The 13139-nt window shown below is 45.4% G+C and overlaps 3 protein-coding genes across 3 annotated transcripts; 2 read left to right on the top strand and 1 right to left on the bottom strand.

The window, feature by feature from the left end:
* Positions 1-750: 750 nt before the first annotated feature.
* On the bottom strand, positions 751-1934 carry LOC128305383 (peptidyl-prolyl cis-trans isomerase E). Its single transcript, XM_053042788.1, has 3 exons — positions 1265-1934; positions 1015-1187; positions 751-934 (listed from the first exon to the last, which is right to left on the bottom strand). Exons 1-3 carry the CDS (start codon positions 1862-1864, stop codon positions 787-789), a joined length of 921 nt encoding a protein of 306 aa, XP_052898748.1. The 5' UTR covers positions 1865-1934; the 3' UTR covers positions 751-786.
* Positions 1935-2265: 331 nt separating this feature from the next.
* LOC128305381 (CDK5RAP3-like protein) lies at positions 2266-4185 on the top strand. Its single transcript, XM_053042785.1, has 4 exons — positions 2266-2399; positions 2465-2639; positions 2703-3795; positions 3876-4185. Exons 1-4 carry the CDS (start codon positions 2394-2396, stop codon positions 4111-4113), a joined length of 1512 nt encoding a protein of 503 aa, XP_052898745.1. The 5' UTR covers positions 2266-2393; the 3' UTR covers positions 4114-4185.
* A 1118-nt stretch (positions 4186-5303) lies between these two features.
* LOC128304325 (uncharacterized) lies at positions 5304-11246 on the top strand. Its single transcript, XM_053041503.1, has 8 exons — positions 5304-5910; positions 8568-8747; positions 8916-9113; positions 9260-9355; positions 10323-10421; positions 10500-10631; positions 10716-10974; positions 11056-11246. Exons 2-8 carry the CDS (start codon positions 8625-8627, stop codon positions 11244-11246), a joined length of 1098 nt encoding a protein of 365 aa, XP_052897463.1. The 5' UTR covers positions 5304-5910; positions 8568-8624.
* Positions 11247-13139: the final 1893 nt, after the last annotated feature.

Genomic DNA, 13139 nt, shown 5'->3' with positions numbered 1-13139 from the left:
TTTCTCGATGAAGTTTTTAAAAAGTCCTTACTGATGGCGAGGTATAAGAATATGTTTTTGATCCGCGCATGTTGAATGTAAGCGACTGAGGTTCACAACCGATACTTTGTGCAACAGCAGGCAGGCTAAGAGAAATTAATCTACTCGATGAAGACTACATGATGCATGGACGAAATTTTCACTGAAGATCTTTTCTCCAGGATAACAGATGCGATAGTGATGCAGCAGTGAATTCTGACAACCATTTATATACCCATTCTTTAGTACCTGTACAAATACAAATTTGCTGAAATCCGGATTGCACGTGTCCATTCAGGGTGTCATACATAGAATGGAACCAGGTACCTGGATGCACGCTCTACAGTATTACAGATTTCATTTGGGATATTCCAAGCAGTATTTTTGCTCTTAATTTATCTTCATATCTGTTGAAAACAACTCGTCTTCATTCTCCGGGTAGCATGAATCATGCAAGGGTGTTTAGTATTGGATCTATTTTTTACAGCCAGGTAACCTATCCTGCTAGTCCGGGGTGTGATTATTTAAGGGGAAAATTAGAGTTTTAAACTTACCTTTAGCGGAGATATTGGTACTCTATCATAGATACACAGTCTACAGTCTGTCTACAGATGAAACCAAGCCACATGATGGTGCACATTACCATGGTAGTTCCATATTACTCTGTGCCATGTGGATCTTATTCGGATGTAATATAATGCTTACAGTTACAGTGTGGATTTACATTAAAATTAGCACAGATTTATTGCGTAAATCACACTGCTTAAACTAACCTTTTACCTCACCACAAGCAACAATTGTTACCTTCTGTTGTACTCTTCCTCCTTTCGATCCACAGCGTTCCATCTTCCGTACCACATCCGCCCCGCTTATGATGTTACCAAACACGACATGTTTTCCATCCAGCCAGTCGGTTCTGAAGTGAAAACGAATAAAAATGAAAATATACACATACTATTTACCCCATTTCGTTTTTAATGTGCATTATAAGCTTACTTTTCTGTGCAGATAAAAAACTGGGAACCGTTCGAGTTTGGGCCGGAATTTGCCATCGAAAGTATACCGAAACCGGTGTGCTTCAGGGTAAAGTTTTCATCGGCAAACTTTTTCCCATAGATTGATTTTCCTCCCGATCCATTGTTGGCGGTAAAGTCACCTCCCTGGCACATCTAAAAATTGAGTTGAAAGGTACATGAAGTTATTGGAGGATAATTTACAGTACGTCGATGGTGGATTGTTCACTCACAAACTCCGGTATGATACGATGGAACGTAGATCCCTTATATCCGAAGCCCTGCTCGCCGGTACAGAGTGCACGGAAGTTTTCCACCGTTTTCGGCACCACGTCCGCGCGCAACACCATAATAATGCGTCCGACATCGTTGTTTCCTATCCGAATGTCGAAGTAAACCTGCGGATTGCGTTTCTTTTCCTCCGCTGCCTTCGGCTCGGTAGGCTGCACATCGCCCGCGTCTGTGTCCATCTGTTGCTCGCCGTTGTTGTCACCGTTGTTCTTGAGCGTTGCTCCCGCATGCTTCTGCAGCCAGTTATCGTCCGCCCATACCGGTCTGTTGCTGCCCTCCTTGATGCGCTGTGGTTTGGCCGTATTCACACGTATCGTACGTCCGCACAATTCCGAATCGTTCATATTGTCCACGGCAGCGGCCGCATCTTCTGCGTTTTCGAACTCAATAAAGGCGAATCCACGGTGCTTCTGTGATTCATAATCGATCGGCATCTGTATGTCTACAAGATCGCCGAACGGGATGAATGCGTCGGTAATTAGCTTTTCGGTCACTTCCTCTGAAAGTCCTCCGACGTAAACGGTGCGCTTATCGTTGGCCATTATTACAAATGGTTTAAATTGCTATACAATTCCAAAAAAGAACGCTTTTTCTTGCTCTGCTTGTGTTGAATTTGTTTACAACCGATTACCGGCCTATATTGTCAAACTGCAGGGAAGGGTAAACAACATGTCGACTCGATTACACGACCAGTACAGTCACGGTTGATATAACAGAAATTATCCTTTTTAACTATTTAACGTTTCGTTTTGCATATTGTAATGTATCTTTATATCCTTCTCAACTTAAAATAACTGTATAATGACGGCATACAATTCGTTAACCAATTTGTATTCAATTTATCAAATTATTTTTAAATTGATGATGGAATAATTATTGCTTCGTCGCAGGATGTAGATCAACCCTGCCGAATAAGGCAACGGTGCTGTCAATACACTTGTCACCCGAAGACCATGAAGTAATCTGCCCTTTTAGCCCTTTGGTGGAATACGTGGAAACTTTGTTTTGTTTTTGCATACATGTCCCTTTCACTGGTTCGTCTAAACGACTGAAAAGTGTGTCCGCGAAACGATGAATGTAAGTTAGCAATTTATTCAAATAATCCGCGTTTTTGTACGCTAATACATCTACTCTCCCTTTAGGAAGCAGATATTCCAATCGACATCGCCGCCGGTAAGCTGCTGGACTGGTTGATTTCGCGACGAATTGTTGATAAAAACTGGCATCTTAATATACGCAACATTCGCAACAAAATCAGCAATGCTATCACGGACATGCCAGCTCATGACGAGTTACTCCAGCTTCTCTCCGGTGCACGTAAGATTTCTCCTTTCGCCTAGTTTGTATGTGGTGATTTTCCATCTGCTTCTCTCTCACCAGATATCAACTATTTCCACTGCCTTCGCATCGTGGACATCCTGAAGACTACCGAAGCGGATTCGAAAAACGTGTTCGGCCGGTACGGCAGCCAACGGATGAAGGATTGGCAGGAAATTGTCAAGATGTACGAAAAGGATAACATTTACCTTGCGGAAGCCGCTCAAATACTGGTGCGCAACATTAGCTACGAAATTCCCGGTATTCGCAAGCAGATCAAGCACCTGGAGCAGCTAAGCGACGAGGCAGAAAAGAAGGTGGAAGATTTAGAACGCTCCGAGAAGGTGGTGCTTGCGGAGTATCAAAACATGTGCAAACATTTGGGCGTTTCCGGTGAAAACTTGCGCCAGGAGTTGGTGGACAAAGTGTTCAACGATTTGCCAGGGATGCTCACGACGGTTGCCAGTTCGGTGACCCCACTGAAGAAAACGGTAGAACTGTACGCAACATTTGTGTCGGATGTCGAATGTTTACCCTTGTTAAAGCACGTGCTAGCCAAGGGTAACACTACGGTGTACGAATATGTGTATGGTGAACCACCGCTGGCGATTGAAGAACCACCGGTAAAGTTCGTTACAGAGCAGGCAAACGCGGCAGACGATGGAACGATTGATTTCGGTGACGATGGTGGAGCGATTGATTTCGGTGACGGCAACGCGATAGATCTAGGTGCACCTGTTGAGCTGGAAGTCGGTGATATCGATTGGGGTGCTGGAGCGGATGTAATCGAACCGGCAGCCGATGGTAATGCAATCGATTTTAGTATTTCTCTCGAAGAGAGCGGAATCGTGGTGGAAGAGGACGGAAATCTAGGTGGAACTGCTAAGGGAGAAGAAGCATACACCGTACTCGACGCACAACAGTATCGTGATCGCTTCATAAACGATCTGCTGGAGCTGCAGGCATTCCTAAAGATGCGACTTCATCAGCTCGGAAGCGCAGATAAAGCACAAATGCTAACGTTTACGATGATGGACAACTTTGCCGCCCATGACGAAAAGTCGGTTGCGGGCATGTTAGCTGAGGTGGAAGTCGTTTACACCGGTGTGACGGATGAGTTAATGCAACATCTACTTCAGATTAAACATTCCTCAGTGTGAGTTTTTGTGTGTAAATAGGTCAATAGCAAAATCACCACTTTTAAATTATCGCTTTTTATCGTTTTCCCACTACCAGGTACGTGGACATTCTAACATCCAACGTGAAGCAAAAGCTATCGTCCATCGAGAAGATGAAGGAGACAGCAAAGATGAAGAAGGAAAAATCGGTCAGCTTTAGGCAGCAAAGCGTCGAGCTAAAGCCAACGCAAACTAAAATCGTTGAGCAAACGAAAACGCTTCAAGGGCAGATTGAAAAGGACATCTCGAAGCGATACAAAAACCGTCCCGTCAATCTTTACGGTACCAATCTGTAAGGAGATAGAGGACTGGCTTTTGTTTGTGTTGATATAATGTCTGTTGAATATAGGAGAAAGTGCCTGGTTGATTGCAAACTTGAAGTACCGTATTTTACTGTTAGTTAGTTGCGATTGCCTTACAGATGCCTCCGAACAATAGTCTACAAGTTAAGATGTGAAGTTACTAAGCGAAATCATTAATTGCACCCTGTTAATGTCATGTCGAAAGTCTTTTTGAGACAAAAGACTTCAACGTGCGAGTAAACAACGAACGTCACGGCGATCGAGAAACGAGGCGTCTCAATTCGTTTTTCTCTAGACAGGCGAAAGTCACGCCGTTTAAAGACCAACTTGGTTTTTACTCTTGCCACCGGCGAAAGTCAATTACTTTTTTATAGTTAATTTTTAATGATCAATCGCGATCAATCAGATTTTTTAAAAATCTCATTATATTTTTACTGCAACAGATCCATCGATCAATCAGTATGATCAGCACTTCATGTTATGAAAATTAAACTATATTTGACATAATTGAAGTCAAAGGGCCACTAATTGAAGGCATCTAATGATATGCCTGTGGGGGGATCAACTAAAAATTGTCTATGAAGAGTCGCTCATCTCCATTCATTCCTTTACAGAACTCTAAGCGAGCGTGACATATAATTTCGATGAGCAGTAGTATTACAACGCGACCTTAAATTAGTTTAAGAATAACCTCTGGTTAAAGACCCAATTCATCTTCCAAGCTGATCAACAAGGATCTTTGAGTTATGGGAACATGCTATGGAGGGATCGGTTGACTAGTTGACTAGAACCGATTCACTACTAACGGGCTATTTAAATCCTGTCTCGCGACACCCGCAACCGGTTCATCGTTATTTCATCGGTCTCGAAGAACGTAACACAACATTATACGCATGTGCACCGCATGTGGGTAGCCTAATATCATCGCATCTCAGGACGACGCACGTAACGCATCAGTTATCTTTCCGTTTTTGCATTTCTTTTTCCCTGCCTACTTGTATACGCCAGGAGCCAAAAATTGAACATTTTCCGGGAGCGCATGTATCTTGAGAGAGAACGCAACCGGGAGAGACTGAGCGAGAGAGTTTTATCCCAAAATTCGTCTGCTACACCGTGTGCCGTGTCCGTGGATCCGCAGTTTGGTTCGGGAATGCAACGAGCGTACGACAAACCGTCCCCTACTGGTGTGCTGGTGGTCTATCCGGAGTTGTCCTCGTTGTTCATTCATCTACATCGGTGCTGGGTACTGCCACCGTTGTTGGTCGGTCGTGGTGGTGGTGGTGGTGGTGACGGTGGTTATAAGGTGGCCGTGCCTGCTCGATTGTAGGGTTTTGCAACCGTGCTGGAAATTATTTAAATAGCTCCGTGTCTCGGTCCCATTCCAATTGCTGGTGCTTATCGGAGTAAAAGAAAAAGAAAAAAAGAAGGAAATTACAAAAGGCTCTAGTGCGTTTAGTAGTGCGTGTGTGTCTGTGTGTTGGCCAGTGGAGTGGTGGAGGTGAAATTGGGTTAGTGTAGTGTGATGGATGGCAGTCGATTCATCCTGCGGGAAACTTGAAGCAAAAAGGTCTTCCCCCAGACCGCTCGACGGTAGCAGCTGCTGGTGCTGCTGCTGGTGCCGCAGGAGTGCTAGAAGTTAGCAGACCAACGGCCTGGGCGCACAGACCAGGGCCCCGGTTGTCTGCGGTGTCAACCGTTCGGGTGGGTGTTTCGGCCGGTGTGCGTGTGTTGGTGGCGGAGCAGTGCAACGTCGTCAGTGCGTGATTTTTCCTTCCCCGTTGGTGTTTTGCGGTAGGTAACGCGCGTGTGAGAAGATGAATGCCCATCCTCACAGATCTTAGCAGGCCTTGCTGGAAAATGAAGTGTGCATGTGTTGGTGTTGGTGAGAAGCGATCCAAAGGCGTACGGTGCGCATTGGTGCGGGTGTTAATGTGGGTGTTGGGTGGCGTTTCCGACGGCCACGTTCCCGTTGACCTAGTACACCTCGTAGTGGAAGGTACTGAATGGGCAAACGCTGAAACTACACTGCGCCTAACAAAAAAAGGATAGCTCACCCTCTTATAGTAATCACACAACGCTAACACTTGTGTACTTGTGTGTAGGTGAACATTTGCAATGGAAAACTTATTGCACAGTGACGGTCAGTGAAAAACTGCAAGCGAGGCTATTGTTTGGTGCAAAAACAAGTTCTTCCCGAACACACCAGGGCTAACCGTGGATAGTGGCCAATTGATGAGCGATCCCGTGCTGGTGTGTGGTGTGTTAGTGAATGCCACACACTCTCTCACCATTAACGTACACGGTTCCACTTCACTCGCTTCCATCGGTCGAATGGTCGAATGGTGTGGAACAATTTTCGCGCGCACCATAACATCATTCATCGTCATTTATGACCACCGCAGCAGCAGCAGCAGCAGAAGCGAACGTGCCACAAGGAACCTTCCCTGACCGATGGTTACAGGACGGTGGTAGTGGTGGGGTTAGAGACTCAAAAATTGATCCAAAAAGGACATCCGAATGAACGTGGATGAAGGGAGAAGAAGGAGAGAAGGAAAGACAGAGGAAATTGTAGGTCACTCACCACAATGCGTCCATCGGTGGTGCTTCATTCATAAGAAGCATGATCCGGGTTTATGTTCCATCTTGTGTTCCCCCTCCTCTTCCTCTCCCTTTTACATACCTTTTGCTGGATGCGGACAGTATCCGCATGAAGGATCCGGGGAAACACGTACAGGACAGCTAACATCTGCACCGCCGCCGTGGTGTGTGAAGTAACATTTCGACCTTCTGTTCACGGCACACTCGCATTCCAGGATATTATATGCGTATGAACACGAACACACACACACACACACACATACAAACCGAGCTACTAAAAGAGATGAATGTGCGTGTTTTAGTGTGCGTAATCGGAAAACCCACACGCACACGTGCATGTGTCGACAGTGAGTAGACGCATCGTGGTGTCTACTACTGCTGCTGCTGCTCCTGCTGGTGTCCATTTTCGTAGTGCGATGTGCCCGTTTTTATCCATCGAATCCATTGAAATTCTTTCCCAGTGAATCTCGCTAGATGATTATCGATCTCTTTGCACGCTTTCAGCGGAACTAGTGCGCGCGTTTGTGCGTGTGTGTGTGTATGTGTGATTTGGGCACGTGGTGTCTCCTTCTCCGGTGTGTTGCAATTTCTGGGTCCAATTATATTCCGCAATGTAGTGTTATTTTTTTTTTGTTGGTGCTCATTTCGTTCCCCCCCAAAAAAAAATTGTCCTGCTATCTTGTCTCATTTCATCCAAGCAAGCTACGCTTTGTTGTGTTAGTGTTGCGCCTTCCATGTTTACGAGTGTGTGTGTTTTTGTTTTTTTTTTGTGTTGCGCCGTATGGTTGATGCATGTTTGGATGGTGCAAAATGGGTGAGCAGGGAAATCAATCATCAAAACCACCAACAGAAGGGAAAAGTGCTGTCTCCTTGGTGGGTTTCCGCCTTCCGTGACACATAATGAAGTGTGTGTGTGTTCGAGTTTTTTTTTCACTGTCTTCTCATGCCTGCTGACATTTCCTCTCACCCCTTTCGTTTTGTTGGTGCTCGCAACGTTTTTCCTTTTGCTCTCTGTTTGTGTGCTTCTCATTAATTTTAAAATTTTCCTCTCACCCACAATCTCTCTCTCTTGCTTTGGTGCTCTCGCTCGCTCACGTGTGTGTTCCCTCATTTTCACACCTTTTGCTTCATCTCACGCGCACCTACTATCCTGTGGGTGGATGGCAGGTGGTGAATTTTCCGCGCCTGATGCTCTCACGGCACCTGAAACGCTCAAACTCTCACTTTTTTGCTAGCGTTCACCGCCTGCTCGACATGATGGAGGCGCCTAGTGTTTCATGCTTTGTACGCGGGGAACGCACACCACGAAGCACAATGGCGCTGTGTGTACACCACACACCAACACTCACACACACATACGGAGGGAGAAGCTTTGTTATGTAAAGCCAGCCTCGTTTAGTATGCGCTTCGTCCTGCCAAATGCGGGGTGTATTTCCCGTAACGTCTACAATTATATTCATCGTCACACAACTGCTGACAGTGGCAGCTGCGAAACAGGGCAATGAAACGTTGTTCACCCCGTTGCGAGTAGCGGTTGTATGCTGGTACACAACAACAACAACAACAACATGAAACCTTTCAATAGCAAGCGAATTCGACGTCGTCGGATGAAATAATTTCATTATTTTTCTGCTCACCTTGTCAAAACTTGTCAAAACATTCCAAGGGAGGGAGACGGAGTGGGTGGGAAAAAGGGTGAAATGTCACTTATCTATCCTTTGAGGGTGTTTTGCACTGCCGCGTACCATCCCCTCAAAGCTGTCAGCACCATTGTGACAATGCTTAATTAAACGAGCGCTCAGCTTTCAGCCGGCGTTGTAAATGGGAAAATTTGCTCACTATTTTTGCAGCTTTGGCAACCGGACCAGTATCGCGTACGGTGATGGGGGAGGGCCCCCTGACGGGAGATGCAACCACCCCAACGTTACATACCGTCAGTTTCTGATTTATACGGTACGGACGAAATAGAGTTCCTCCTGGACGAAATACGGGATCTCGAACCAGCCTGCTGTCAGCTGGAGGACATCCAGGTAGGCATCACTTCCATCGATCTTCGCTATCGTTCTAACGTGATATCTTTTTTTTACCCCCACACTCACTTTGGGACTATTCCCCTTCCTCCCTTCCTCTTCTTCCCTCTTGCTCCCGTCTCCACCCGATTCCCGTTTGGGGAGGCGAATTCCGCTTCTATCTCACAGGACTTTGAAATAGCTGGCAGCAGAGCAGGGGAGCTTTCCATATCGCTCGAATCACCGATCGGCACGTGCACGTCCTGGGATTCGCATGCACATTACCGTCAAAGGATAGGGAACACACCGTTACCGTGGGGCGTTGCGCTGCACTGCGACGCCTCACATCTCACCAGCCCGACCGGCATCGTGCGGATACTGCTGGTGGTACGTTCCACGAAAACAAAAATTTCCCACAACTGCCCCCAAAACCCATACATACTTCCCCTTCCCCTCCCATTGCTATCTGACCCAAATACCTAATGGTGTGTGTGTGTGTGTGTGTGTATATGGTTCCGACATTATTTTTTCAGGTCTCATCCGCCGCATGTCTTGCCTGTGAGTGTTCCGCCGGCACGGTACAGGTCGGTCTGTTTCTACTGCCATTGATTGGACGGTTGCGGTTGATGGTAAGTGGACACAAAACGTGGCCGGTACGAGGCAAGAGTTAAAGAGGGCACTAAAATCCCTCTTTATTCGATAAGCACGCTGTTGACACGTTTAGCGTTTGACACTCGGGGGTAACAGGATTAATGATGATGGTGCTGATGTCCGTGTGAGTGGCACCCGATAAATGGTGTGGCAGCATTGGAAACTTGGTGTGTGTGTTGCGCCCGGCCGAGTAGAGTGGTCCCTCTTCTGGGAGAGTTTAAATGATTCTTCTGGACTAGTGGGCATTGGGATGGAAGATAACAAAAAAATGGACTGATATTTAATGGCTATTAAACAGAAGGCAAATTGTACTTCAAGCTTCAATGTATTCCCAAAGTAAATTTTAGCTCATTTTCGTTTAGTTTTTTTGTGGAGATGTCAGTCCTATTTCCTCGCCAAGTTATTGGATTTCATCCTATGCTTGAGGTTTGCTTTCATCAGTTCCTTCTATTGTTTCTTGGACTTGGGAGATTTGAAGATCTTCGGTGTAACGTTATCTTCAATCATTTGAAACAGATCAGAATCATCAGTGTAGGAGATCAGCAATATCGGAGCTCTAGGAAATTGCCTGAAACTCAGATAGGGACTGGTTTACTGCTTTGCCGCATCCGCATCTGCCGCATGGCATTGTATGGAACTTAATGTTCATGACAGCAGCTCTCATGTTGCCGTCTGGCAATATCAAACAAGTTTGATATGAGCCGCATCCGGCGGATGCGGATGCGGTAGAGTTGTGACCAGCTGTCACGACTGGCCTCCATTGACATCGTTCATTAACCAATACAGTCCATCTTGTCCAGGGACTTGTTCGCTGACCTTTAGCTAGGTGGATCTCTATATTCAATAGCCGCAGGGCATGAAGTGCCTCGTGATCTAAAACGCAGAAGTTGACGCCAGAGTTGGTGTATTTTGTCAGTTCCTCATGGGGATTCTTTCGATTTGCAGGTTTTTTGTGCCCTGTTCTCCTTGTTAGTAACCTGTTTGATGCTGTTTTTGGATATCTCACACATAGCATTGATGTTTCCCTTCAACTGGGGAAGGTTGGTAAGTATCTGGATGCAACCCGGCATAAACAGGCACTTTAAGCTCGACTTACGAGTCCACGTATTTTTTCCTTTCCAGAATGCATGGATGTACCTGACGATTGGTTTATTATTTATTGTGGGTTCATCGTTGCTAATACATATGGTATTTTTCGCTGAAGAATTCATGTGGGTGCCAAAGCACTCCAAGGACACACTATTCATATCAGCGGTAAGTTTCGGTTCGGGATATTACGTTGTATCCTTGGAGCATCAGGTCAACATTGACCGCATACTCGCTTCTCTTTCGCTTCAGATTCTTGGATACATCTGCTCGATCGAGGCGTGCGTACTGGCGGCACTGACCAAATGTCCATCACAGTACCGACACGTGATCGACGAGTACAGCGACATGTGCTTGGAGGAGCGCGAACTGAGCCCCATCTGTAGTAACGACATTACGAACCACAACCACACAACGGCTTCGAACGATCTGTCGAACCATCGCAGCTATAATAAAATCGAAACGGGTGATAGCATTACTCCAACGTGTAACCAAAAACCTTATATACCAGGTAAGCGACTACCAAATCTCCGACTGCTATGGCCTCGACACTACCGTATCTGACGCTGTCCGATCTCCTCCTTGTCTGTAGTTAAACGTCCCGACCAATCGTATAATCAGCGACCTACCCTAGGTAATATGCAGAAATCTAATCACCGCAATCGTCAGGGTTACCACTATCAACCAATAGCCTCAACATCCCGGCAAAGTCCGACGTTCGTGCTGGACGAAGATGCACTGCCGGGTCCGTCGTCCCGTTCGCTCGACTACTCCAGTGCGTGATGCATCATCCGGTATCGGTATCAGGCACAGGGCGCCACTAGCGGCACGGTCACACATCACGATCGGCGCGATCCATTCGGTGGTGTTGGTTTTATCAAATCAAATATCGAACACGCGTTGGTTTCCGTTTCTAGAGACGTTTGCGTCTGTTAAGTATTTCCTATAAGTATTACAGAATAGCAGCAGACCCCGTAACGGGTTCCGAGCGCCCACGAGTGACATGTTTCAAGCATCAGCGTAACATCGCACCACGCAGCGTGTGGTCTAACTGGTAGCGCAATTTCAGCGCGGGAAAGCATTTTACAGCCACTTTTACAGACATAATGCGTCGTTAAATGTTGGGCCACATTGACAAAGCGGGCTATGTGGGGACCCACGCCGTACAGTTGGAGTGTGTTTTAATGAATATTAAATTGTTCTACCATCTCGGTATGCGACACCTGTTAACGAAAAGGTAAAAACCGAACGACTCTGATAGCAATGGTAAAGAGTTGTATTGCGGAGTATACTTCCAGTAGATACGTATGCTGACAGACATTCTTTGCAACATCCAAACTATCATCTACTAACACAAAACACATCGAGAACATCGTAAACAAAACACAAAAACTAGTCCCAAATCTGATGCATTGTTTCTAGTACGTTTAATGGCCATACAAAAACCGGTAATAGATTGTTTTTGACATTCGTTTCCAACTAAGTGGTTGTGGTGGTAGTGTGCGTACGGGTTTTTTAGTACATGCTTTTATTTTCATACTTCGCTTTCCGCCTTTTCCCTTTTCACACTCTCTTTATCTCTCTTTCTCTCTATCTTTCTCTCTCTCTCTCTCTATCACACTATTACCCAAAAACTTCGGACAAGATACTGAGTTTAGATCATACCCTTTATCAGCGCGATCGAGTTCGAATCCGGAGTTTGTTCCCATTTAAAAACAGAAACCAAAAACAAACATACTCTAGCGTCCGTCCTTTTTTTCATCCATAATAACCGTAGTAGCGAGCAGCGCGTGCGAAACGAATGAATGATAAATATACATAAAAATATATATTTTTGTACCGACATCTTTTCTGCAAAGCCCGTTTCATTTTTGCTGTCCTCCTTTAGGTGGAGCAAGTGCAAAAAAAAAATAATCGTAGAGCGCAAACCCAATAGAAGTCGCCGTAGTAGATACGAAGGGAAAACATTTTGCTAATCGAAGGATAAAAGAAAACGAACCGACCGACGAATGGTGTAGTTTCTGCTGTGAGAGATTTTATGTTTTTTTTTTCTTCTGTAACTCATGTACTACCAACATATACTACTTGTAGGCTCATTGGTGTAACGATAGGTTCGTGACATTTCATCCTAAGTTACTACATTCATTTACGACACTTACCATTTATTTTATTATTCACTCGTTCTCTCTCTTTCTCTATCTCTCTCTATCTTTCTCTCTCCATAATCTGCCGTCCAATAAATAATACACTAGTTGCTGTTAGTAGCTGCAAACCGTACCGGTCGTCGTTCGGGTTTTTTTTTCCTTTTCACAGTAAGAACGTAGGATTCACATAGTACGGCTCGAATACACTCGACACTTTTGCAATAGATAGAGACGTGAGATATGTTAAATAGCATTATTTAATTTTGTTTCGATGACGCACAATTTCTGAGGATCCTTGAGGACAATAAGAGAACCGTGAGGCACCCACAGTCCGGTATGCAATATACAGGGGCAGCCCTGTTCTTCGTGATGGTATCTCCAGAAACGAAAGATTCGTATGGAAAAAAAAGAAATGATAGACAAACCTCCAGAACTCTAGAAACTCCAGTTGACAAGCAATAGTATACTCCTCGCTTTAGTGTACACAGTAGAATATAGTGTTTAGTGTTTGGTTTCGTGAATATTTTGTTGG

Source organism: Anopheles moucheti, chromosome 3, assembly GCF_943734755.1.
Source record: "Anopheles moucheti chromosome 3, idAnoMoucSN_F20_07, whole genome shotgun sequence".
NCBI lineage: Eukaryota > Metazoa > Arthropoda > Insecta > Diptera > Culicidae > Anopheles > Anopheles moucheti.
Note: the sequence above shows the minus strand (reverse complement) of the source record. Positions and strands in the feature narration are given on the sequence as shown.

Coding starts and splice junctions, on each gene's coding strand:
- LOC128305383 (XM_053042788.1), bottom strand. CDS start 1,864: ATGGCCAACGATAAGCGCACCGTTTACGTCGGAGGACTTTCAGAGGAA. Junction 1,188..1,264: donor ATCGTATCATACCGGAGTTT/GTGAGTGAACAA, acceptor CTCAATTTTTAG/ATGTGCCAGGGAGGTGACTT. Junction 935..1,014: donor TTTTTTATCTGCACAGAAAA/GTAAGCTTATAA, acceptor TTTTCACTTCAG/AACCGACTGGCTGGATGGAA.
- LOC128305381 (XM_053042785.1), top strand. Junction 2,640..2,702: donor CCAGCTTCTCTCCGGTGCAC/GTAAGATTTCTC, acceptor CTCTCTCACCAG/ATATCAACTATTTCCACTGC. Junction 3,796..3,875: donor CAGATTAAACATTCCTCAGT/GTGAGTTTTTGT, acceptor TCCCACTACCAG/GTACGTGGACATTCTAACAT.
- LOC128304325 (XM_053041503.1), top strand. CDS start 8,625: ATGCAACCACCCCAACGTTACATACCGTCAGTTTCTGATTTATACGGT. Junction 10,422..10,499: donor CCTTCAACTGGGGAAGGTTG/GTAAGTATCTGG, acceptor TTTCCTTTCCAG/AATGCATGGATGTACCTGAC. Junction 10,632..10,715: donor ACACACTATTCATATCAGCG/GTAAGTTTCGGT, acceptor CTTTCGCTTCAG/ATTCTTGGATACATCTGCTC.